This window comes from Bombyx mandarina, chromosome 21 (assembly GCF_030267445.1).
Source record: "Bombyx mandarina strain Sakado chromosome 21, ASM3026744v2".
In the NCBI taxonomy this organism is placed as follows: Eukaryota; Metazoa; Arthropoda; class Insecta; order Lepidoptera; family Bombycidae; genus Bombyx; species Bombyx mandarina.
In genome coordinates this window covers 13,312,981-13,338,887 of record NC_143227.1, presented here as the reverse complement: position 1 = coordinate 13,338,887, position 25,907 = coordinate 13,312,981, and the positions used below count along the sequence as shown (strand labels likewise).

General features: G+C 42.1%; 1 protein-coding gene across 1 annotated transcript in view; it reads left to right on the top strand.

Moving 5' to 3' along the window:
- LOC149500510 (ras-specific guanine nucleotide-releasing factor 1) overlaps positions 1–25,907 on the top strand; it is a 72,330-nt gene that overhangs the window by 20,715 nt on the left and 25,708 nt on the right. Inside the window, exons 6-14 of the mRNA XM_089736238.1 lie at positions 15,329–15,476; positions 18,344–18,463; positions 19,432–19,529; positions 19,692–19,749; positions 20,529–20,709; positions 22,862–23,055; positions 23,739–23,864; positions 24,950–25,052; positions 25,606–25,794. Coding sequence (XP_089592364.1) covers positions 15,329–15,476; positions 18,344–18,463; positions 19,432–19,529; positions 19,692–19,749; positions 20,529–20,709; positions 22,862–23,055; positions 23,739–23,864; positions 24,950–25,052; positions 25,606–25,794 — 1,217 coding nt within the window. The remainder of the gene's footprint in view (positions 1–15,328; positions 15,477–18,343; positions 18,464–19,431; positions 19,530–19,691; positions 19,750–20,528; positions 20,710–22,861; positions 23,056–23,738; positions 23,865–24,949; positions 25,053–25,605; positions 25,795–25,907) is intronic.

Genomic DNA, 25,907 nt, shown 5'->3' with positions numbered 1-25,907 from the left:
TTAGGTGGCGGTATTTACGTGGTAGATGTCTATATGCCCCAGTAACCACTTAACATCAGGTGGGCCGTGAGCTCGTCCACCTATCTAAGCAATAAATAAATAAAAACAATTGTTGACTTAAATATTCAGTTACAACATCGAACTTTTAGATGTTGTTCAACAAATTTCATTCAAATTTTCATTCAATAAGCTACTTAGAAACTTTTTTGAGGAAATTAACAGCCATTCGAACATTGAATACTTATTTATTTATTTTTATTGAACAAAGACAAAATAGGTAAAACTTTGTCGACCGATACATTTTTTTTGTTTTATTTATTTTGTGTAATAGTGACGATGATATTGGTCAGTATCGTTGTCAATAAACATAATTACTATTAAGGAAATAGTCCGTTTTTTCTTTCAATATTATCATTATCTAAAATTAAATTACATGTTATTCTATATCTTGAAGCTCGGTAATTATGGTCGAATGCTAGTTCAATTAAATATTAAAACCTATATTTTTTCTTTTCAAACATGATTACCATTTTTGAAGTAGGCTAATATTTTTTTTTTTTATGAAAATGTGATTTCTTTGTATGATTGAAAGATTACTGGTGACCCGGAGACCTTTCCAGTTTCACCAGGACAGGTGGGCGAGCAAAGGCTCAGCCAGTATGAAAAATTTTTCATGCTTGTTGCTATTTATATGTTTTAGTTCCTTTTATTCAACGCCTTAGTATGTAACGTAGGCAAACTAGGTAGTCGGAAACTGGTTCAAGGTTGGATCTAGCTTCCGGCGCACTGTTCCTAGGATGCTGTAGGGTCGCAGCCGTGACCTACATTACAAGATAGACTTGCGCTAATGATTGTTATTCGAAACATTGTTGTTTCTCTAACAGATTGCAATTAAAACTTTATTTGAATATTTTTATTTTGTTTCTAACGGAAATACGACTTTTAATGTTGTCCTCTGTGTTGATTATTCATTACATTTATAGGCTTACTAGCTGACCCGGCAAACGTTGTTTTGCCATATGAGTCGTCTATTATCAAAGGTGGCAATCTGTGCATTTGGAAAAAAAAATGTTATTGATATGTCAATACAGATTGATTTGAATATAATCGTCTCCTTCAAAGAATACGGTTCAAAACCTGCATTAAATAAAGGTTAATAGTTAACCTGTTATTTATCTAAGATGTCGTTCCGAAGAGTTTTGTGACTGCCAATGGAATACAAAGTCAATAATTCGTTTTTCTGATTTACCAATAATTGTCCAAAAGTCAGATTGCCGGCTTTGATAATAGTCGACTCATATATAAGATATCTAGGGAATTTCAGGTGTAGAAAAACAAATTATTGTAAGTGTGTAAGGATGTGGTAAATGAGTGAAAGAGGCATGTAGCGCTGTGAACGATGAGGGAATATAAAAATAACAAAACCTCATTCAACCACATAATGTCACATTATAACAAAAAAAATGTCCACAAAATAAAGAAATAAATGTTAGGGGTGGATCAGCCTTATCATTTAGGGGGGCATGAAAATAGATAGTAGCTGATTCTCAGACCTACTGAGCATGCATATAAATTTTCATAAAAATCGGTCAAACCGTTTCAGAGGAGTATCGTAACTAACATTGTGACACGAGAATTTTATATATAAGATAATCCCGATATAGTATTTACATATTATTAAAATACGGATATACCATAGAAAATGTTTCTAATTTTATTGTACAAAAAAGAAATAAAAATGCAAAACATTACATACAGAAAAAAGTACCAAGGGCAGTCTTGTCACTAAGAGCGATTTCTTCCAGACAACCGTCACTGGTGGAAAAGAATCACTTTAGAAAACAAATTACACGCCTGTACCTTTTAATAGGATTCCCATTTTGGCAAAAACGTTTACAAAAAGATTGGTCTCACTGTCTTCTTTAATTTTCCCAATTCAATTGTTGTCTTTCACGATGTGTCCGGTCATCCCTTACCATGCATCGGATAATTTGACCATCTCTATGTTAGTCAATTTGTAATGGTATGGTCTGTTAGTTATTTAGTTATTTGAGGTCGGGGGACAATGATTGCCGGCATCACGCTTAAACATAAGGCCTAAGTCTCTCCTTTCTTTCTTTGGTAGGAACTAGGTAGGACTTTTTTATTTATTGGTTAGATGGGTGGACGACCTCACGGCCTATCTGGTGTTAAGTGGTTACCAGAGCCGTAAATTCCGCCACACACCTTGAGATTTAAGTTCTAAGGTCTCAGTTGTAGCAGTACGAGGATTGCCCCACCCTTCAAATCAAAATTACTGCTTCACAGCAGAAATAGGCAGGGTGATGGTAACTACACGTGCGGACGTGCTTCCTACCACCAGTAATTACGTCTGCAGCGAAGAGTTGTTTAATACGGTTTGCAGTTATCATTTGAACCGGACCTCCGAGCTAAAAACTGAGCTACAATTTTTTTTTTTGCTTAGATGGCTGGACGATGTCACAGCCCACCTGGTGTCAAGTGGTTACTGGAGCCCATAGACATCTACAAAACAAATGTGCCACGCACTTCGAGATATAAGTTTTAAGGTCTCAGTATAGTTACAACGGCTGCCCCATCCTTCAAACCGAAACGCATTACTGCTTCACGGTAGAAACAGGAGAGGTGGTGGTACCTACCCGTGCGGACTCACAAGAGGTCCTACCACCGGTAAACAAATAAACAAAACGCACGATTAAATCGCAATAGTGTTTTTAATCAACACTAAATTTGTCTAAAACAGCTTTCGTAAATTACATTTTAATTTTTGAAAAAGCCAATCCGCCCGTAGATTCCCTTGTACCTTATATATTACTCAAAGTGAGCTCCGCCGTTTTCCGAGAAACGGCTGCGAGCAAGAATGGCTCTTGAATAATTTAAATACTGTAATTCGGGGTACCGGGGAGAAGCACGTAAAGGAATATCACTTTTAGTCATTCGAGATAAGAGCTTATTTACGACAACTATTTGTAATGTTAAGTCCATTGACGTTTTGGCCAATATAATTTTTTCCCAATTTCAAGGACGGATAGAACGTTTCATGAAAAGTAGATAGCTTTTTTTAGAAAGTAAGCTTCGTTGGGGAATTTCTTTGTAGTACAAGGGAATCTGAATCTATTGGTGAGCATTATCGGTAGGTAGAGCGGCACGTCCTTACGGATCCATCAGATCCAATAACCTTTGCATTAGACGCCTTCAGCTCTAACACTAGGAGCAGGCTTAGGGACCTCGGTAACCGTACTCGCCGAACTCGACAAAGAGTTCGCCGTGCAACCTAACCCATGAATCAGCTCGCTGAGTTTCTCGCCGAATCTTCTCAGCGGGTCGCGATTCCGATCCGGTAGTAGATTCATTCGCGAAGCAATTGCTCTTGAGTTGTTAGGTCTCCTTCGGAGGCGCTCGGGCAGTTGTTAGCAAATCCCACCCCTCCTGGCTGAGCCTTTGCTCGCCCACCTGTCCTGGTGAAACTGGAAAGGCCTTCGGGCCACCAGTAAACTATCAATCATAAAAAAGAAAAGGTAGAGCGGGTTGTTGGTCGCATAGACACAATGTCCATGATCCAATGGTCCACACGTGGTCTATTTTTTGCGCAAAACTGGAGGACCGTATATGCAACTGACCCACTATAGGTCGTTTTTCGTGGTTGTCCCAATTGATCTTGTAGTAAATGGCTCTGACTAGTGTACCCTCAGATTTAGGTGCGAGTTTCGATCGGACGATTTTTGGCACTTTCGACATTTTGCAACACAAGTATCGCGTTACGGAAATTGACCTTAATGACTGATAATGGCTGTGTCTGAACACTCAGTCGACCTCAAAGATAGGAAGTCGGATCTTCTTTCTGTCTCATACAAGGCAGTCGTCAGAGCGCACTAAGCTCTTTAAGTAAGATATAGAAATAAAAAGTCTCGGTTGCACTGAAATAATTGCTATACTATTGCTATTGCTATTTTTACTGGTTGTAAGACCTCTTGTGAGTCCGCGCGGGTAGGTACCAACATCCTGCCTATTTCTGTCGTGAAGCAATAATGCGTTTCGGTTTAAAGAGTAGGGCAGACGTTGTAACTATACTTTGAGACCTTAGAACTTATATCTCAAGGTGGGTGGCGCATTTCGTTGTAGACGTTTATGGGCTCCAGTAACCACTTTACACCAGGTGGGCCCGTGACCTCGTCCACACATCTAAGCAATAAATAAAAATTGCCGCGAAGTGGTCGTGCATTGAGGTTTGATTTAAGGGTGGAGGAGCCCTTTATACCTGAGAATAAAACGTCTACTACAAAACGTTATAATAACTTTTTGGTATCCCTGGTATTTCTGGCTTGGAGTTACTTCCATCTACCGTTCAACATCAGACCGTGAGTGCCGTCTACGAGAGTCAAGTATAAGAGCAACAGAAATATATAGGCGCATTTTTAAAGACCTTTCATAAAGGGTCTGTTTATTGAAACAACGGTTATCTATAAAGTGTGTTTTATTTTATATCTCAATCAGTTTTCCATAAGATTGTCTTAAATGTAATTTTTTTTATCCTTTCTTTATGGCAATGTTATTTGTCATTTTTATTTCCGCTTTTGACTGCCAAATAGGTTGAAGTCTTTTTACATAGACGCGGCATTCCGATAGAGGCACCCGTCACGTGCGGACGTGCTCATCGACCACTCGATCGCCCGGTCTTTGTTCGCCCGGCTTTTGTTAGCCCGGTCATTGTTCGCGCGGCCTGTGTTCGTGGTACATCTGCCGACTAAGTGCTCTTCCTGGAAGTGTTTAATTGTTCTGTTTCTTTTTGTTATTTCCGTTTTGTTGTGTTTTTTCTTTGTCCTGTAGTAATCGTGCCGCATCGCCACCTGTGTTCAATAGAACCGCTCAGGTCTGAGAAGTTGGGGCCTCGCCGCAAGGCGAGTGTTTTCAAGACCCGGGGCCGCCCCACCTGGGCACTCAGCGATCATGGACGCTGTATTCACGGAATTCCTCCGACTCTGACTCGGAGATGGAGGTCGACCTCGCTCCCGCCCCATCGACGGATGGATTCACCCTAGTACAAAAGGGTAAGAAGCGTGCCGCGGAGTCTCGAGCTCCCGCGGCCGCTAAAATTAGCAAAGCCGCGAACGCGTCGCGCCCCCGCCCTCAGACTCCCGTTGTGCCTCCAGCCCGTGCCACTCCGTCGCCGCGTCCGGTGGCACAAAATAAAACCCAGACCCCTCCCCCGGTAATCCTCCAAGAGAAGGCAGCTTGGGATCGAGTTTCCCTGGCCCTTAAGGCCAAAAATATCAACTTCACGAATGCCCGTAACCTCGCGAACGGCATTCAAATTAAGGTTCGAACACCCGACGACCATAGGGCCCTCTCTTCTTACCTCCGTAAGGAGCGTATAAGTTTCCACACGTATACGCTCCAGGAGGAGCGCGAACTCCGTGCCGTCATACGTGGCATCCCTAAAGAGTTGGATGCCGAGCTAGTCAAGGCCGACCTTCTCGAACAAGGCCTACCGGTTAACTCCGTACACCGCATGCACACAGGTCGCGGAAGGGAGCCATATAACATGGTTCTCGTCGCCCTCCAGCCTACCCCCGAGGGTAAGCAAATATTCAACATCCGAACGGTCTGTAGCCTTTCCGGAATCGCCGTCAAAACCCCACACAAGAAAGGCACACCTAGCCAGTGCCATAACTGCCAATTATACGGGCATTCTTCCCGTAACTGTCACGCGCGCCCCCGATGCGTCAAGTGTTTAGGAGATCACGCCACGGCCCTCTGTACTCGCGATCAAAAAACCGCGACGGAACCGCCTAGCTGCGTCCTGTGTCGTACACAGGGTCACCCCGCAAATTACCGCGGATGCCCCCGAGCCCCGAAAATAAATCGCCGCGTCGCCCGCCAAAACCGCCTCCGAGCTTCCGGCCCAGACATCAAAGCCTCGGCACCCTCTGTGTCGCAGGCTAAGCCAGCGTTCGTTCCGGCGCCGGTGCCCAGTGTCTCGGCTTGGGCGAAACCGCTGCCGTACACGAACACGGTTACAACTCCCTCCTCCGCGATTCGTCCCTCTCCCGCGACTTGCCCTCCGACCGCGTCCGACAATCTCGCTTTAGCGATCGACTTCTTTCAGTCGATCAACTTTGAGCGCGTCAACGCTTTGGGCGACGCCATTCGCGCTGCCTCCACTGCACAACACTTTATCGCCGTTGTGCAAGAATACGCCGACGTATACGCGTCATTAAATACGTACGTCCTCCCCTCACTCCGCCGGTAATCAATGGCGTATATAACTAGAATAAAGCCCCTATCCGTAACGATAGGATTTTTTAACGCTTACGGTCTCGCAAATCAACGTGATCAGGTTTCTGACTTTTTGCGTGACCATCAAATTGATATCTTTTTAGTGCAGGAGACCCTACTTAAGCCCGCGCGCCGTGACCCTAAAATCGCGAACTATAACATGGTCAGGAACGACAGGCTCTCTGCTCGTGGTGGTGGTACCGTCATTTACTATAGACGAGCCCTGCACTGCGTCCCACTCGACCCCCCCGCGCTTTCTAACATCGAAGCATCAGTATGCCGAATCTCACTGACTGGACACGCGCCGATCGTTATCGCGTCCGTTTATCTTCCACCGGATAAGATCGTTCTAAGCAGTGATATCGAGGCGCTGCTCGGCATGGGGAGCTCTGTCATTCTGGCGGGCGACCTAAATTGTAAACACATCAGGTGGAACTCACACACCACAACCCCGAATGGCAGGCGGCTTGACGCGTTAGTCGATGATCTCGCTTTCGATATCGTCGCTCCGCTTACACCGACTCACTACCCGCTAAATATCGCGCATCGCCCGGATATACTCGACATAGCGTTATTAAAAAACGTAACTCTGAGCTTACACTCGATCGAAGTAGTTTCAGAGTTAGATTCAGACCACCGTCCCGTCGTTATGAAGCTCGGTCGCGCTCCCGACTCCGTTCCCGTCACGAGGACTGTGGTGGATTGGCACACGCTGGGCATCAGCCTGGCTGAATCTGATCCAACATCGCTCCCGTTTAACCCGGACTCTATTCCGTCTCCTCAGGATACCGCTGAAGCCATAGACATCTTAACGTGTACACATCACCTCAACATTAGATAGATCATCGAAACAAGTTGTAGCGGAGGACTTCCTTCACCGCTTCAAATTGTCCGATGATATTAGGGAACTCCTTAGAGCTAAGAATGCCTCGATACGCGCCTACGACAGGTATCCTACCACGGAAAATCGTATTCGAATGCGTGCCCTACAACGCGACGTAAAATCTCGCATCGCCGAAGTCCGAGATGCCAGATGGTCTGATTTCTTAGAAGGACTCGCGCCCTCCCAAAGGTCTTACTACCGCTTAGCTCGTACTCTCAAATCGGATACGGTAGTAACTATGCCCCCCCTCGTAGGCCCCTCAGGGCGACTCGCGGCGTTTGATGATGACGAAAAAGCAGAGTTGCTGGCCGATACATTGCAAACCCAGTGCACGCCCAGCACTCAATCCGTGGACCCTGTTCATGTAGAATTAGTAGACAGTGAGGTAGAACGCAGAGTCTCCTTGCCACCTTCGGATGCGTTACCACCCGTCACCCCGATGGAAGTTAAAGACTTGATCAAAGACCTACGTCCTCGCAAGGCTCCCGGTTCCGACGGTATATCCAACCGCGTTATTAAACTTCTACCCGTCCAACTCATCGTGATGTTGGCATCTATTTTCAATGCCGCTATGGCGAACTGTATCTTTCCCGCGGTGTGGAAAGAAGCGGACGTTATCGGCATACATAAACCCGGTAAACCAAAAAATCATCCGACGAGCTACCGCCCGATTAGCCTCCTCATGTCTCTAGGCAAACTGTATGAGCGTCTGCTCTACAAACGCCTCAGAGACTTCGTCTCATCCAAGGGCATTCTCATCGATGAACAATTCGGATTCCGTACAAGTCACTCATATGTTCAACAGGTGCACCGCCTCACGGAGCACATTCTTGTGGGGCTTAATCGACCAAAACCGTTATACACGGGAGCTCTCTTCTTCGACGTCGCAAAAGCGTTCGACAAAGTCTGGCACAACGGTTTGATTTTCAAACTATTCAACATGGGTGTGCCGGATAGTCTCGTGCTCATCATACGGGACTTCTTGTCGAACCGCACTTTTCGATATCGAGTCGAGGGAACCCGCTCCTCCCCACGACCTCTCACAGCTGGAGTCCCGCAAGGCTCTGTCCTTTCACCCCTCCTATTTAGCTTATTCGTTAACGATATTCCCCGGTCGCCGCCGACCCATTTAGCTTTATTCGCCGACGACACGACTGTTTACTATTCCAGTAGAAACAAGTCCCTAATCGCGAAGAAGCTTCAGAGCGCAGCCCTAGCCCTAGGACAGTGGTTCCGAAAATGGCGCATAGACATCAACCCAGCGAAAAGTACTGCGGTGCTATTTCAGAGGGGAAGCTCCACACGGATTTCCTCCCGTATTAGGAGGAGGAATCTCACACCCCCGATTACTCTCTTTAGTCAATCCATACCCTGGGCCAGGAAGGTCAAGTACCTGGGCGTTACCCTGGATGCATCGATGACATTCCGCCCGCATATAAAATCAGTCCGTGACCGTGCCGCGTTTATTCTCGGTAGACTCTACCCCATGATCTGTAAGCGGAGTAAAATGTCCCTTCGGAACAAGGTGACACTTTACAAAACTTGCATAAGGCCCGTCATGACTTACGCGAGTGTGGTGTTCGCTCACGCGGCCCGCACACACATAGACACCCTTCAATCTCTACAATCCCGCTTTTGCAGGTTAGCCGTCGGAGCTCCGTGGTTCGTGAGGAACGTTGACCTACACGACGACCTGGGCCTCGAATCTATACAGAAATACACGAAGTCAGCGTCGGAACGGTACTTCGATAAGGCTATGCGTCATGATAATCGCCTTATCGTAGCCGCCGCTGACTACTCCCCGAATCCTGATCATGCAGGAGCCAGTCACCGTCGACGCCCTAGACACGTCCTTACGGATCCATCAGATCCAATAACCTTTGCACTAGACGCCTTCAGCTCTAGGAGCAGGCTTAGGGACCTCGGTAACCGTACTCGTCGAACTCGACAAAGAGTTCGCCGTACAACCTAACCCATGAATCAGCTCGCTGAGTTTCTCGCCGGATCTTCTCAGCGGGTCGCGATTCCGATCCGGTAGTAGATTCATTCGCGAAGCAGCTACTCTTGAGTTGTTAGGTCTCCTTCGGAGGCGCTCGGGCAGCTGTTAGCAAATCCCACCCCTCCTGGCTGAGCCTTTGCTCGCCCACCTGTCCTGGTGAAACTGGAAAGGCCTCCGGGCCACCAGTAATCCTTCAATCATAAAAAAAAAAAAAAAACATAGACGCGGAAGGGACATTTTTAATCGCCATATATTTTTTTAAAAAACCATTGATTACAGCACACTAGGAAAAAAAACTTGGTCCTGTCATTACAAAAATCCTTCGTAACATCGGACGTTCATTACACGTTTATTTCTGTGTGTAGTATTTTCAATGATGAATCGATAAAAGCTATTAGTGCGCTTCGCTCACATATCTATTTGGGTAGCGGTCGTGCGATGTTAACCGAAGCTCCTAATATTAGACGATTTTAACCTATTTCGAAAAAAGAAGCGTGTTCGAAAGCTTTTTTTTTTTTTAATACGCTTTTTTATTAGCTTCAGACGTATGTATGTTTGTAACGGAATCTTTGAACATGATTTTGACCCCCTTCAAAACGTTGGATTAACTCGAAATTCGGTATACTCATTAAGGACCGATGACAATTCAATATTTCAAAAATATTAAAGAAAAGAAATTTAACTAAAAAATAGAATATAAATTTTAATAAATTTGAATTTAAAATAGTGTAAGAAAAAGGATTTTATGGTAAAAAAGCGTGGGGTGTTTTTCTGGATATTATCAAAATAACCCTTCTACTCATATCTGATAATAAAATATTTATAACTACTGATATCATGCAACGATACAACGGCTGCCCCACACTTCAAACCGAAACGCATTACTGCTTCACGGCAGAAATAGGCAGGGCAGTGATACCTATCTGTGCGGACTCACAAGAGGTCCTACCAATGGTCCTCCTTAAATTTTTTTTATGTTTGAAGAATTACTGGGGGCCCGGAGACATTTCCAGTTTCACCAGGACAGGTGGGCGAGCAAAGGCTCAGCACGGAGGGGTGGGATTTGCTAGCACCTGCCCGAGCGCTTCCGAAGGAGACCTAACAACTCAAGAGCAACTGCTTCGCGAATGAATCTACTACCGGATCGCGATCCGCGGTCCTCCTTAATTCCACCCTCCATAATACGAACCAACGAATACGAAGTTATTTTTACGGTTTCATTTCCAGCTGCTTGTGTAGTGAGCCTTATCTAATATATAAAATTCTCGTGTCACAATGTTCGTTCCCATACTCCTCCGAAACCGCTTGACCGATTCTCATGAAATTTTTTATGCATATTCAGTAAGCCTGAGAATCGGCTACTATCAATTTTTTACACCCCTAAGTGATTAGGGTTGTCCACCCCTAAAATTTTTTTTTATTTGGACATTTTTTTTTTGTTATAAAATTCAAATTCAAATTCAAAATCATTTATTTCAACTTAGATGTCAGTATGACACACTTGTTGAATGTCAAAATACAAATAACAATGTTAACTCTACCACCGGTTCCAAAAAAAGCCACAGTCCTGAGAAGAACCGGCGAAACAAACTCAGCGGGCTTTTTTTTCTTTTTGTTTTTTCTCAAATATATTCTTTTTTTTAAATAAATAGAAATATTCACAATAAAAGAAAAAACAAGTCTAAAAAAATAATAATAATAATGAAAAATGAAAAGGCCAGGAGCGAGCGCCTCATTCCCACGTAGTGCCATCTAGTAAATAATCCTTAACTTTATAATATGCCTTGTTGCACAAACGTTCCTTAACAGTTTTCTTAAATCTATGAACAGGTAGTAGTTGAACGTTTAGTGGGATCTTGTTGAAAAGCTGTACACCCAGCCCCCTAAAAGAGTTGCTTATTTTCTTAATTCGAGCCGCCGGCAACGCAAGCCTATGTTTGTTCCTAGTGTTCACATTGTGCAAATCGCAGACTCTGGGGAATTCTTCAATGTTTTTACGCACGTACAATAAATTTTCAAAAATGTATTGGGACGCTAAAGTTAGAATTTTGATTTCCTTAAACTTGTCCCTCAAGGATTCCCTCGGGTGCATATTATAAATAGCACGAATAGCCCTCTTCTGCAGGATGAAAATCGTTTCGACATCGGCAGCATTGCCCCATAGCAAAATGCCATAGGACATAACACTATGAAAATAACTAAAATAAACCAAGCGTGCCGTATCTTCATTAATATACATTCGTATTTTTTTTACCGCAAATGCTGCAGAACTAAGCCTACTCGCTAACTTGCATAAGTGAGGACCCCACTGCAGCTTAGAATCAACTGTTATACCAAGAAAAACTGTCGAATCCACAAGCTCCAGTGTCTCTCCACTTACAGTAATATTAGTGTCAACTTGTCTAACATTAGGTGTAGTAAATTTTATACATTTTGTTTTTTTGTTATTTAATAACAGATTATTAACACTAAACCAATGTACCACGCGCGAGATAGCATCATTCACATCGTCATAATCTTCCAAATGTCGTTTAATTTTAAACAATAATGATGTATCATCAGCGAATAATACGACCTCGTGACGGGTTTCAATAAACTTAGGTAAATCATTGATATATACAAGAAATAGGAAGGGACCCAATATGGAACCCTGAGGAACACCCATATTAAGTAAGACACCGGAAGATCTCGTTCCTTTAACGTCTACCTTTTGGATTCTATAATGAGGTATTATGTGGTTGAATGAGGTTTTGTTATTTTTATTATATATTCCCTCATCGTTCACAGCACTACATACCTCTTTCACTCATTTACCACATCCTTACACACTTACAATAAGTTAGTTTTTTTTTCTACACTAGAAATTCCCTAGAAATCTTATATATGGCAAAACAATGTTTGCCGGGTCAGCTAGTTGTAGATATATCCGAAGCGACCGTTTGCGTATGATATTCGCAATCACACGGCCGACGAGCAATAATCGGTAGCGTGGCGGAGATGCGCGATGTTGCTACAGAGACCGGGTCGAGGACGCGCCGACATACGCGAGCCGATACACAGGATCCGGAATTATGATATAAGATTTCCATTTTATAACCAACAGACGGCCCGCTCCGGCTTCGCTCGGGTCTTTAACAAAAATTACAACGATATTTAACGCTGTTTTTTTTTAAATAAAACAACACTTATTGCGGCATAACCATAATAGTTAGACATATGCTGTCGCGACACTTTTTTTAAATAACAATGTGTTCTACAAAGTCGTAGTGCATTATTATATTCTATCATCAATAGTTTTCGCAGGGCACGCGATGTAAAGAATATTTTAGGTAATTTTTTTACACCTTCGGTTATATTACTGGAGTTTTAGTAAGGATCCGCCGCGCCGTGGAGCCTAGTCTGAACCAACACACGATCTGTCAGACAAAAAGTTGTGATGAAAATCTGTTGCCTGTCCACACGGGCACCACTACCCAGGACCGGATTTAAACTTAACACCGCTCATGGGCACCGGAAAAAAAGCCGCCCATATACTGGAATTTTACTTAAACTTTACTTTTAAAATTAAAATAACTAATTTATTCCAGAAACTTTATTATGTACTCCAAAAATATAAATAAATATTTGTTTTTTTTCTAACAATTATAATTTTTTTTCACTTTCAAAATTTGGCCGCCCTAAAAAAATTGTCGCTCTGGGCACTTTCACCGACTGCCCTTAGTGTAAATCCACCGCTGCCACTACCTTACCTTTTTTATTGCCCTTGTAGGAAGACGAGTATATAGCATATGATGAGTGGTTACCGTCGCCATGGACGTCGGCAATGCCATGTGCAGAGCCAAGCCGCTGCCTACCGTTTACCTGTTTATGGATAATGGTGTTTTTGAAAGAGCCATGCGTTCCAAATTGATAGTCCACCTTTACGTACCATACTTCTTACAGCTGTATACAGTTGAGGCAATTATGTGGTGATATCTGTAGGTTTCAGCGGTAAATGGTGACCATGAACTCGCCTGTCATTAAAAACTAAGTCGTCGCATGGTTTGTGATATAAAGAAGTTAATTTTACATCAGTTTTCATCATATGCGTGCTGAAATACATCCGTAACAGTATTCAATTTAAAATGAAACAAAAGACAAATTTTAAAATTTTAATGCATTATTTTTACTATATGTAAATCGGATAATCATACAAGAATTTGTTCCTTAATAAATAAAAAATGCGCGTCTCGGGACGCCTGACAACTTAAATTGTAGGTATATTCATAGGATAATGTAAGGAAAATTGTAACATAAATTGGAAAAGATATATAAATAGTTAGGAGTTACGTTTTTAGAACCGCTGCCGTATATGTGAGAGAAAGGGAAGCCAAACCAACTACCACCGTAACGCGTTACGTTGGGGCTTACTCTCCCATAAAAAAAAATATCACTTCAAAAAAAAAAAACCAATCAATTGCGATAAATCATTGTCGACACATTTCTGCTACAACATTTGACGGCTAAATTGAAATTCCAACCCGATAAAAATTCCCGACGTGACTGTAAATTCGGAAGGTACTAGAGAATAATTTATCACGGCGATACGAGCTTCACTAAGGGTCTGATAATTAAAAAGGGAGGAAGCTGGAACATGTAATAGCCTCGTATAATAATTACCCTGTATGGGTTATTGTGTCGAGGACAATCAACTTACTTAGAAGCTATTTAGATAATAATTTCATTAAGATAATTTTATTTGCTTTGCAAGAGAATGTGTTTTTTTGTTTTTTTTTTTTAAATAAGTATTTGGCTCCAACGCCTTTGGCATTGATTTTGCCAATGTCAAAGTAATATATGTACAAAAATGACAGATGCTTAGAAATAAAGATTTTTATTACACGATGCTATTCCTTCACCGTGGAAGTCAATCGTGAACAATGGTTAAGTACGTATTTGATTAGAAAAATTGGTACCCGCCTGCGGGATTCGAACACCGTTGCATCGCTAGATACGAATGCACCGGACGTCTTATCCTTTAGGCCACGACGACTTCAAACTCTAAATTAGTGTTCTTAAAGCGGGAAAGCACGAGTGCGATTCTGCAGAAATACGCGGGACTTTTGTACCGACCCGGATGGGATCTTATTAAACTCTAACACCACTAACTATTTGAATGTTAAAGTGTATTCAATTCGGTTTTTTGCGAGTAATTATACTATATACATAGACAGCGTCAATGCCACAACCCATCATGAGACATGAGTCCTATAGTCTCAGTTTTACCATACAACGGCTGCCTTGCCCTTCAAACTGAACCGCATTACTGCTTCACGACAGAAATAGACAGGGGTGGCACCTAACGCTTGTAACAAGCTATGTTACACGTTTTTTTTTTTTTTTTTTATTGCCCTTGTAGGCAGACGAGCATACGGCCCACCTGATGGTGAGTGGTTACCGTCGCCCATGGACTTCAGCAATGCCAGGGGCAGAGCCAAGCCGCTGCCTACTAAACTGCCTACACGTTACTTGATTGGCGTCATAATTGAATAGATAGCTGCGAAACTGTGAACCAAGTAACTTATACAGGGGCCCAGTGGTGGTAGGACGTCATGCTAGTCCGCACGGGCAAGTACCACCACCCTGCTTATTTCTGTCGTGAAGCAGTAATGCGTTTCGGTTTGAAGGATGGGGCAGTCGTTTTAACTATACTGAGACCTTAGAACTCATATCTCACGGTGGGTGGCGGCATTTACTTTGTAGATGTCTATGGGCTCCGGTAACCATTTAACACCAGGCGGCCGGTGAGCTCGTCCACGCATTAATATCCTTTGTTCAATGTCCAATGTCCTTTAACGGCTGTCTGGTGTAGTGGTAAGTGACATGGTCACTACACACGGGGGTCGCGGGTTCGAATCCCGCCAAGGGAAGATATTTGTATGATAAAAATAAAATGTATTTTCCAGGGTTATGGATGTTTATTAAATATATGTATGTGTATAATAAAAATCTTACATTTATTTCCGTTATCTGGTACCTGTAACACAAGTTGTTTACGAACTTAACACGGGATCAGTTAACGTGGCGTGATTGTTAGTAAATATTTATTATATTAAAAAAAAAAAACAATTAACTTTGGCGATGTCACACCGTTTGATTTTACGAATGTGCAGTTTCAACAAGCTGCTCCTCCAAAAAGAGGAGTTGGAGCAGAAGCAGCTGCATCTTCTGCAGGTGGTCGAGAGCGAGCGCACTTCCCGATGGCAGTACGCGCAGCAGTGCGATGAACTGGCCAACGAGGTCAAAAAATTACGGGCTGAGGTAAGTTCATCACTTATCTATATACATATAAATAAAATTGGAGTGTCTGTTTGTGATATTGAAATAACCGCTTTTTACTACATGCATATGAATATATATACGGTAGATACACCAAGATGTAATTTTTTACAAATTTTTGTCTCTGTCTGTTTGTTCCGGCTAATCTCTGGAACGGCTGGACCGATTTTGATGAGACTTGAGATGATATCATTGTTCGAGATGATACTGGAATGAGCTCCCCTCCACGGTGTTTCTCGAGCGCTATGACATGTCCTTCTTCTAACGAGGCTTGTGGAGAGTATTAAGCGGTAGGCAGCGGCTTTGCTTTGCCCCTGGAATTGCTGAAGTCCATGGGCGACGGTAACCACTCACCATCAAGTGGGCCGTGTGCTCGTCTGCCTACAAGGGCAATAAAAAAAAGAAAAAAAACTTTCACTAATAGGTAGCTGATGATATAAGGAGTAACTTAGGCTACTTTTTTTAGACTAGCTTCGCCCCGCGGCGTCACCCGCAGTTATTATCGTACCGCACGCAATATGGCGGGTTTCGCCTATTAATAATAAAACTTAATGTTTCCGAAGCGAAGCGAGGGCGAGTCGCTAGTAATACATAATTGTGGCTCTTTTTTCCTTCCTGATCCGGTAGCCTTTAAAGGCTACGCCAGCGTAACCTAACGTGTAGTTAAGCTCTCGGCTCAAGCCTGGGAGCGTTGCTAACACTGGCCCTATCAAGAGCATTGCTTCGCGGAATCTACCACAGGATCGGTAACGCGACCCACTGAGAAGATCCGGCGAGAAACTCAGGGGGCTAATTGTGGCGATAGCCGTCATAGAACACAAGAAATTTGACAAATGAATCCTGAGCCTGAATCCCAGCTTATGACATTTTCAAGATAAGCTTATATACCTAGTCAGGCCATAAGTATTGTCACACAGTAAAAACTTTTCTTTTAGAATGCTGGCCACAAAAAAGTTTATTGAATTCGAATTTCGAATTGTTCATGAAAATAAAAATGTATACTTTTAGAATTTTTACTAATTTTTAAATATGGAGTGGACGCTTAAAGATGACCGTGTTGCAGTTATTGCGTTGCATCGTTGCGGTTACGCGCCAATTCAAATTTTTAACATACTGAAAAATTTGAATATAACCAAAAGATTCGTTTATCATACCATCAAACGATACAATGAAGACTCTAGTGTAGATGACAGGTCAAGAAGTGGTCGCCCTCGGTCTGTTAGGACTCCAGCAGTGATAAAAGCTGTGAAGGCGCGAATTCAAAGAAATCCCAAACGTAAGCAGAAACTGTTGGCCCTTCAGATGGGGTTAAGCAGAACCACGGTGAAAAGGGTGTTAAATGAAGACTTAGGGCTTCGGGCATATCGAAGAAAAACAGGACATCGTTTGAATGCTCGTCTAATGGACCTGAGACTGAAGAGATGCCGCGCTTTGTTGAAGCGGTACGCGGGAAAAAAATATCGGGAAATTATTTTTTCGGATGAAAAAATTTTTACCGTAGAAGAGAGCTACAACAAACAAAATGATAAGGTGTACGCACACAGTAGTGAAGAAGCGAGCAACCGTATTCCGCGTGTCCAACGAGGTCATTTTCCATCCTCGCTCATGGTATGGTTGGGAGTTTCTTATTGGGGCTTAACAGAGGTACATTTTTGTGAGAAAGGCGTAAAAACGAATGCAGTTGTGTATCAAAATACAGTCCTGACGAACCTTGTGGAACCTGTTTCTCATACCATGCTCAATAACAGGCACTGGGTATTCCAATAAGATTCGGCGCCAGCTCATAGAGCGAAGAGCACACAAGACTGGCTGGCGGCGCGTGAAATCGACTTCATCCGGCACGAAGACTGGCCCTTCTCCAGTCCAGATTTGAATCCGTTAGATTACAAGATATGGCAACACTTGGAGGAAAAGGCGTGCTCAAAGCCTCATCCTAATTTGGAGACACTCAAGACATCTTTGATTAAGGCAGCCGCCGATATTGACATGGACCTCGTTCGTGCTGCGATAGACGACTGGCCGCGCAGATTGAAGGCCTGTATACAAAATCACGGAGGTCATTTTGAATAAACTTTAGTGTCATAAGAATCTATGTTTTGTTAAGTTCATTTTGGTATATGAATGGTTACATAATGTTTCAATTATTTTACATTAAACATGTGACAGAATTTATGACCTGATTAGGTATATACAAGTTCCGAACCATCGGTCTAGCGAGCAATCACACCGGCTCGGTGGAAAATTTTCCTTTCGTCGTTAACCCTGTCAAAATAATATACGTCGGCGGGAGGACGTATAGTTAAATTATATCGATATTAAGTTAATGTTCGCTCCATTGGAGGGTAATTATTTAACGTAAAACTTGTAAAACAGTGAAATAATACATAAGACACAAATCGCACATGGTAATCTGGTATTAAATCAGGGTCCTCCGTTCTACTGGACTCATGAGTGACATAGTACACAAAATAAAGTCGCTTTCTCTGTCCCTATATCCCTATGTATGCTTCAATCTTTAAAACTACGCAACGGATTTTGATGCAGTTTTTTTTAATAGATAGAGTGATTAAAGAGGAAGGTTTATATGTATAATAACATCCACTAAATAGTGGAAAAAATAATAATAAATTACAGTTTCCGAAGCGCTTAGTGATATAATATGTGTATGTATATCTTAATTTTCCTTTATTAATAAAGATCCTAAACATCCAAATAAATATGGAAATGTAGATTAATATAGAAAACGTGAGTGACATTATTCAAGTAATGGTAGAAGGTAATTAGAAGTAGTTTCGAATGATTAAAACTGGATGCGTATCATTTTATTGATTGTTATATATTGTCATCAGCTGTGTTCGTATAAGAAAGAGCACGAGCCCTCGACGAGAGCTGCATCCGAGTCCAGCTCATCGCCCGGTCATTCTCCGGAGATAGATCCGGTGGAGCTCCGGAAGATAAAAAAAGTACAGGTACGCTGTATTTAATAATTGTTTCCCTATTTATTTGCTGGTAGCCTAAGGGAGCTTTCCAGCTACGGGCGGACGGTTAGGTGAGCTCACGGGGAGCACATAAGAGGATTTGCTAACACTGGCCCTAGTAAAAGCAATGCTTCACTGAATATACTACCGGGTGGGAATCGCGGCCCACTCAGAAAATCCACCGAGAAACTCAATGAGCAGTTTCTATGGGTTAGGTATTTAATGGCCATTAATACATCTGAATATCCAGTTTGAAAGTCGTCACGCATGTGCAATATATAATACTATGAGTACAATCTCAACTTTTAATGTCCGCATGTTTGGGTCAACTCTTGTGAGGTCTAAATTGAACGTGATCTAAATCGATGTCAAGAATTTGTTGTTTTACTTTAACTGAGACCATGTGACTCATGTCCCAAGGTGGGTTGCGGCATTTACGTTGTTGATGCCTACGGGCTCTAGTAATCACTTAAAATCAGGCGGGCCGTAAGCTTCATTTACACATTTAAGCAATAAAAAATGTCTCCTAGATAAAGGCGCTATACTGCGGTCAATACCAAAGACTCGAAATATTGAGTGTGCAGTTTATGATGATGACCAGATGACCAGACTTAAAATTTACAATGAGACGGGTCCTGAGCTCAGGGCTCGGTCCGACTAACCTCCTACTAAGCTCCTCACTAACCAAGTCCTCGGAGGCTAGCAGCATAGCCACGAAGTGCTAGCTGTATACCCACATACAAAGAGTCTAATATCAAGGATTTATTTTTAAAAATATTGTTCAAAATGAATTTATTGAAAAATTTTATAATAAATTTTAAGTAATAAAAACAGCAAATGAGATGTACGCTATGCAATAAAAGAATTTCACTTACAATTTTTTTATGCAAAATTGTGATTAAAATATTAAAATAAAACTACTCAATTGGATTATCGAAATGGCCATTCATTGGTTGCAGAGTTTCTTCAGAGGCTGGTTGTGCAGAAGGCGCTGGAAGCAGATTGTGGACCAGTACATCAAGAGTCCACACGCCGAGAGCATGAGGAAACGAAACAGGTGAATTAGTACAAGAAATAATATTTAGAGGAAAGACAAACAAATACAATTATGTAATGTTAACATAGACGTGATATTTCGAGATATGAAAACCAATCGTGTTTTTTTTAAACTTTATTGTCATTTTGTACAATAGAATAATTATTTAACTATCTGTTGCAGTCTTGTTTTCAAAATGGTTGAAGCCGAAGAAGAATATCTGGAACAATTGGAGATACTGGTAAGCTCTAAATTTTGTACAACAAACACTTTCGTAGCCCATCCAAATACTAGCCTCACGCTCAACAGTAATGAGGCTCGACACTGCACTCGTGGACACCACCACCCTGCCTATTTCTGCCGTGAAGCAGTAATGCATTTCGGTTCGAAGGATTGGGCAGCCGTTGTAACTATACTGAGACCATAGAACTCATATCTCAAGGTGGGTGGCGGCATTTCCGTTAAAGACGTCTATGGGCTACAGTAACCACTTAACACCAGGTGGGCCGTAAGCTCGTCCAACAATCGAAGCCTTGGTTTTACTTCTTTAGATAAGCCCCGGTGCTCGTAAACATTGGATCATGGAAACTGCCACCCACTTTTCACCTTTCAGGAGGTCACGTCTTAATTTGTTTGTACAATGACTGTTTCTCTGGATCTACCTGATCTGCTCTAGGTGATGTTGGCCGCTACTAATTCTAATGCTAGCAGCAACCAAAGTACCAAAACCGGGCTTGAAGAATTCGATTTGACACTTAGTTCTTAGTATTAGCTTCCTTAGTTTCCGGTCGGATTTCCTCGAAAAATCGTGATTGCGATCTCTGGTAGTAGATACATTTGCGGAGCAGCTACCCTTGAGTTGTGAGGCTTGCTTAAAAAGCGCTCTGGCTACTGTTAGCATCCTTTCTTTCCGATCGTGTCCTAGAGCTCATGCACCCATCTTAGCGAAGCAGAAAAGACTTTAGTCCCACCAGGACTTTCTTGAAACGAACTTTCTCTTAACTATAAAATCTCTTTAAGGTAACATGTTTCCTTCGCCCGTTCAAAATGGCAGCCAGTTCGAAGAAGCCACCTTGCACGCACGAGGACGTAAACTCCATATTCCTGAACAGCGAGACGGTTCTGTTCCTCCACCAGATCTTCTTCAAGGGTTTGACTTCTAGAATGGAGTCCTGGCCCACGCTCGTGTTGGGTAAGTTAGGTACCGAGATTCTTCTTCTTCATAGCGAAATTTGGTAGAAGATTTTTTATAAATTGATTTTTACACAAAATTTAGTCCAAATAAAAAGGTTTTAGTTTCATTAGAATACGCTTTGGAACGATTTAGTGAATCCCAGCCACGCTTCGCTGTGACTAATGCAGAATCTTTTGTATATCCTGATGACTTTGATAATGTTCCAGAAACTTTTATTGATCTTCTAGCAGATGTATCAAGCTAGTGGTAGTAAGTTCCCCAGATTGAGCGCCATGAGCTCACCTACCAAACCGACGTAGTTGGAATAGCCCTATAGGCTACCAAAGATTTTAGGTGAAAATATATAAAGTTTCAAACTCAATATGTTAAATAATGCGTGAACTCAAAACTTGAAAAAAAAAATCATACATATACATGAAATTGTTAATAAACTGACATAAATCCATGAAATCTTTAAATGAAGATTACGCATTGTTTGGCATCGAGTGCTTATTGTAATCACACATAGACATCACGGCGTGAAACTGAATGTAGGTAGGTATCCTAAGCCACAAATGGCAGTATATCATAAATACATTACTGCACAATTAGGGTTAGGACGGCGAACAGGCGCACTTCCTACCTCGTTGGGTTGTTGGTATTGGGACTTCCTTTTCCTTATTCCTTCATTACATTACATTACAAGAAAAACTGTGCGTGTGAAAACGGCGCGAAAAGTGTGTAAAAAAAAACATGGTGCCGGTGCTAAACCATAAAATTGTGATTTGTTGATCAATCAGTACATATAACTCTAGCCAGTGAGAAAATTTAATAGTGCATCAACGAGCTACTGAGTGAGTCCTAAAACTTATCCTTTTCCCAGTCCCAAACATATCTAAATTCAAAACAGTTGGAATCCACACATACAAAACTTTTGCTCACCTAAAGACATTATATCAAAGTGTAACTGTTTTTCTGTTATATCCAAAATATCATTTAGTCATTTATACGTAGCTTTAGTACATATACTTATAAATCAAACCGGAAAACTTCACCGCTTCGCAATCATAGCTTTCATCAAAAATAGCCAGGGCGAGGGTACCGTGCGATTTGACAGCACCCCCTGTTACCAATTTTATAGATTCTATTAATATATTCAACGAATCTAGATTAGTACAATCTGGAGCGATAATAATTATAATTTATTTTTGGACATAGATTAGAATATTTAAGAGCATTTATTTATTCGTAGAGAATTAGTCGAGGTTATAACATTCTTTATTGTAGAGAGCTGCAGAGTAATACACAATATTTAATGTAGAAATAGTACCAATTTTGAGTAGAGCGTAAAATTAAAAGTAGATTAGGACAATAGTTTAGTTAACTTACAGTTAAATTAAAAATTAATCACTACTTTTACTTTTCAGATACGTTAATGTCGCGTTCTAAATCATAGCTTAATATTTGCATTGGCCGTAGATTTTCGTAACCTATGGCCAATCCTGGGCAGGTGTGGTTTTGGAGGTCGAATTTGTATCAGGGTTAAATAAGAAAACAATGTGCTATTTCTACGGGTAGGGATCTGGTCCAAGAAGAACGAGTTAAATCTTTTTAATAGCTGGACGGCATTATCTAGAAACATTCGCAGATCCATTCATTCCTCGGTCGCTATAGGGTATTCCGTGTTTTGGTTTCTTCTACATTTATTTTCCGTTTCGCTCCATCTCTTGCTTCTATTTGTGAGGGTTTACTTTTCCTATTCATCCAAGGTCTTCTTCCGCAGAATCCCTCTAACGCTTGTTAGGTCTCTATGTTTTTTTTAGTTGAGAGGTTTATTTGGAAACATGATCTTTTCTTTTTTATCTAAGCTTGAGAATGCCAGGGGAAAATAAATATTTAGTAAAAAGCAAGAGATAAGTCTGAAATAGCGAACCTCAATATGAAATTGTGCCAATAAATCTTTACTTCAAAACTATGCCAAGCGATCTGTGTGTTTATAATACCAGTAACTCCAGCTACTGTAACACAATATTCTATTTATATGATATAATACATATCTGTCCATATAATATTATATATGTTTGCCAAAAAATCAAAGAAGTTATGAAAATAGGTAAATTTAGGCTGGTAGATTTGTCAACGGTTCTTGTCCAAGTGAACTGCTGACCTGAAATTGCAGGAGACTTATTCGACATGCTCCTACCGATGCTGACCATCTACCAGGAATACGTGAGGAACCATCATTATTCGCTACAAGTTCTGACAGAGTGCAAGCAAAGTCAGCCCTTTGCTCATCTGCTGACACGCCTCGAAAGCAAGCCCGCTTGTCAGGGACGATCATTGGAGACTTTCCTCACTTATCCAATGCATCAGGTAAATAACCGACTTTGTTGGAACTGTACTCTTTTAGTATACACAAAGTTTTCGTATCCGAAGTCGCAACGTGAACCAAACTTAATTTTAGCCAAGCCTAAAAGTCGAGTGCAAAACATTCACGAATCATTTCAATAGGCTACGATAGCGCCTTAAAGCCACATGGTTCATGTGCTCATTCATCTATTTAGTTCAAGGAAAAACCGACTCAGTAAATGTCGTAAAGCTTGGAACTCAAATTCCATGCTCACTCAGTTTCACACAGTACCAAAATGAATGACCACAACTGTCTAGTACCGGCCTAGAATAGCACCACCTCATCACTTCCCGTGGGCGTCATAAAAGGCGACTAAAGGATTTATCGGTGAATGGGAAGTAGTACATACTCTCTGAGTATTTATATTATATTACATCAGCGTGCTGCGAACAATAACCGTATGGAGGTCCTTTGTACCTGCGGGGTTCCTTAGGACTACAGTAACATAGTTGGAAGTTTGTGCATGTAGGTTCAACCACCTTGCCACTATTTTACAAACAAAATATTTGTTAATGATGTTCACCGTGCTATTGACCAATGAAGAGCTTTCGTGCTGTTCCTTGACAAAAACAGCACTCACAACGAGTGCGTTAATGTTTGTATATCACATAAGCTGTGGATACCTATATACGCGACCGTTGTCCAGATACCGCGTTACATAATAACTCTGCACGAGCTATTGGCGCACACTCCGCACGACCACGTGGAGCGACGCAGCCTCCAGCACGCGCGGGCGCAGCTAGAAGAACTCTCCAGGCAGATGCACGACGAGGTAAGGAAACCGACTTTTGTAATTATTTATTATTTATTGCTTAGATGGGTGGACTGGTGGTTACTGGATCCCATAGACAGCTATAACGTAAATGCCGCCACCCACCTTGAGATATGAGTTCTGAGTTTCTGAGGTCTTAGTATAGTTACAGCGGCTGCCCCAGCCTTCAAACCGAAACGCATTACTGCTTCACGTTAGAAATAGGCGGGGTGGTGGTACCTACACGTGCGGACTTACAAGACTACCACCAGTAATTAAACTTCCTAGCATAATAAGATTACATGAATGAAAACCGAAGTTGAATGCCAAGTTTCTATCTCAAGTTGTTTCTGTCTCTCTCTAGAAGTTTGTTCAGCTTCCAAAGCTCTTTACATTTTTATGTTATAAAGACACCTCGAGACGTGAAGTTTCAAATAGTAACGCAAGACTGCTTTACTTCAGAAACATACAGGATGACGGTATCTAACCTAGCGGTTCAGGTTCCCAAGCCGCCCTAGCACAAGTACTCATGCAAACATAAAAAAAAACCTCACGGGTATGATTTTTAAGACAAGATATTTTTACTTTTTCATGGTAGTCATTCGTGAACATGAGCCCGACACAGAACAGGACAGGGGGACCTTGCCAGGGGTGCGATTGCGGTGAAAATTTCACAGAGATACCCAATGCTAACTTTATTATCGTTATTTTAAGGATAGCTAAGCAAATTTAAAGATTTAGGCTTAGTTCTCAACCACTTGACTCAAATTTTTGATATTAGTTTACATTAACGGAACTGGTATCCTAAAATACATATAAAAGAATAATGTACCATAAAAAAAGCATAGTCTGATGTAACTTTTCAGAAACTGCTAACGTGTGCTCAGGCTTTTTTTTATTGCCCTTGTAGGCAGATGAGCATACGGCCCACCTGATGGTGAATGGTTACCGTCGCCCATGGACTGCAGTAATGCCAGGGGCAGAGCCAAGCCGCTGGCTACCGCTTAATACTCTTAATACCACAAGCCTCTTTTGAAGAAGGACATGTCATAGCGCTCGGGAAACACCGTCTTTTAAACAGGTCTTTTAAAGCGTACAAATTGCAGGTGAGCGAGACAGAGAACCTTCGCAAAAACCTCGCCGTGGAGCGGATGATCATCGAGGGCTGCGACATTCTGCTGGACGTCAACCAAGTCTTCATTCGGCAAGGTTGTCATTTAATTTGTAACTTAAAGTTAAAATTCCACTTGACGTCATTAAAACGCAGGTATTATTAATTACAGTACCTGACAATAAATACTGCCCGACCGCTACGGCACTAGTGCACTTGAACAAGGACGAAACGTCTCATAGGCGGCGTGTGACAGAGATAACGCTCTACGAAGCCGAGATTGGCCGATTGTCTCGTACCGAAGGTCGATGTGCAATGCTTATCGCCGGGCACTGTACATTGATTTACATCTACCGCCTAGTTAGTCAGCTGATCAGTCGCGTGACCACTATGGGGTGTGGGTTACTTCCGCTCGGATTGTTCTTGTGTTTCCAGCGTTGTTATTTGTTGGATCAGGGGGAACCGGGTCCCCTGACGTTAAGCGATAGCCAGATCCAATCGACCTCACATAGTGCATACCGACACTTTGGGTGGGCCTTGAACTATGAGTTCTAAGTTCTAAATCGGGATCGCATCAACCATAAGAAGACGGTGGTACCTGCCCGTGTGGGCTTACTAGTGCTTGAAGTTTGCGAATGTGTGTTTTGTCAGGTACATTGTCGCAAGTGGTGGGCAAAGGCAGACGAGCGTCGCTCCAGGCTCGACAGGCGTTCCTCTTCAGCAACCACCTGCTGCTGACCACACGAGCAGCTGGGGGCAGGCTGCACCTGCCTGCTGCCGGGAGGCTGCCCCTGCACGACGCGTTGCTCATCGAAGACCCGTCAAACCACGACGACGACGGTAAGCGCCGCTTGTGTCCTTCATGCTTCGGTTTTTTAATGAAACTAGAAGTCCCACAGTAGTCGAAATTCGACTATAAGTAATTGGAATTGTAAGTTTGTACACATACTATA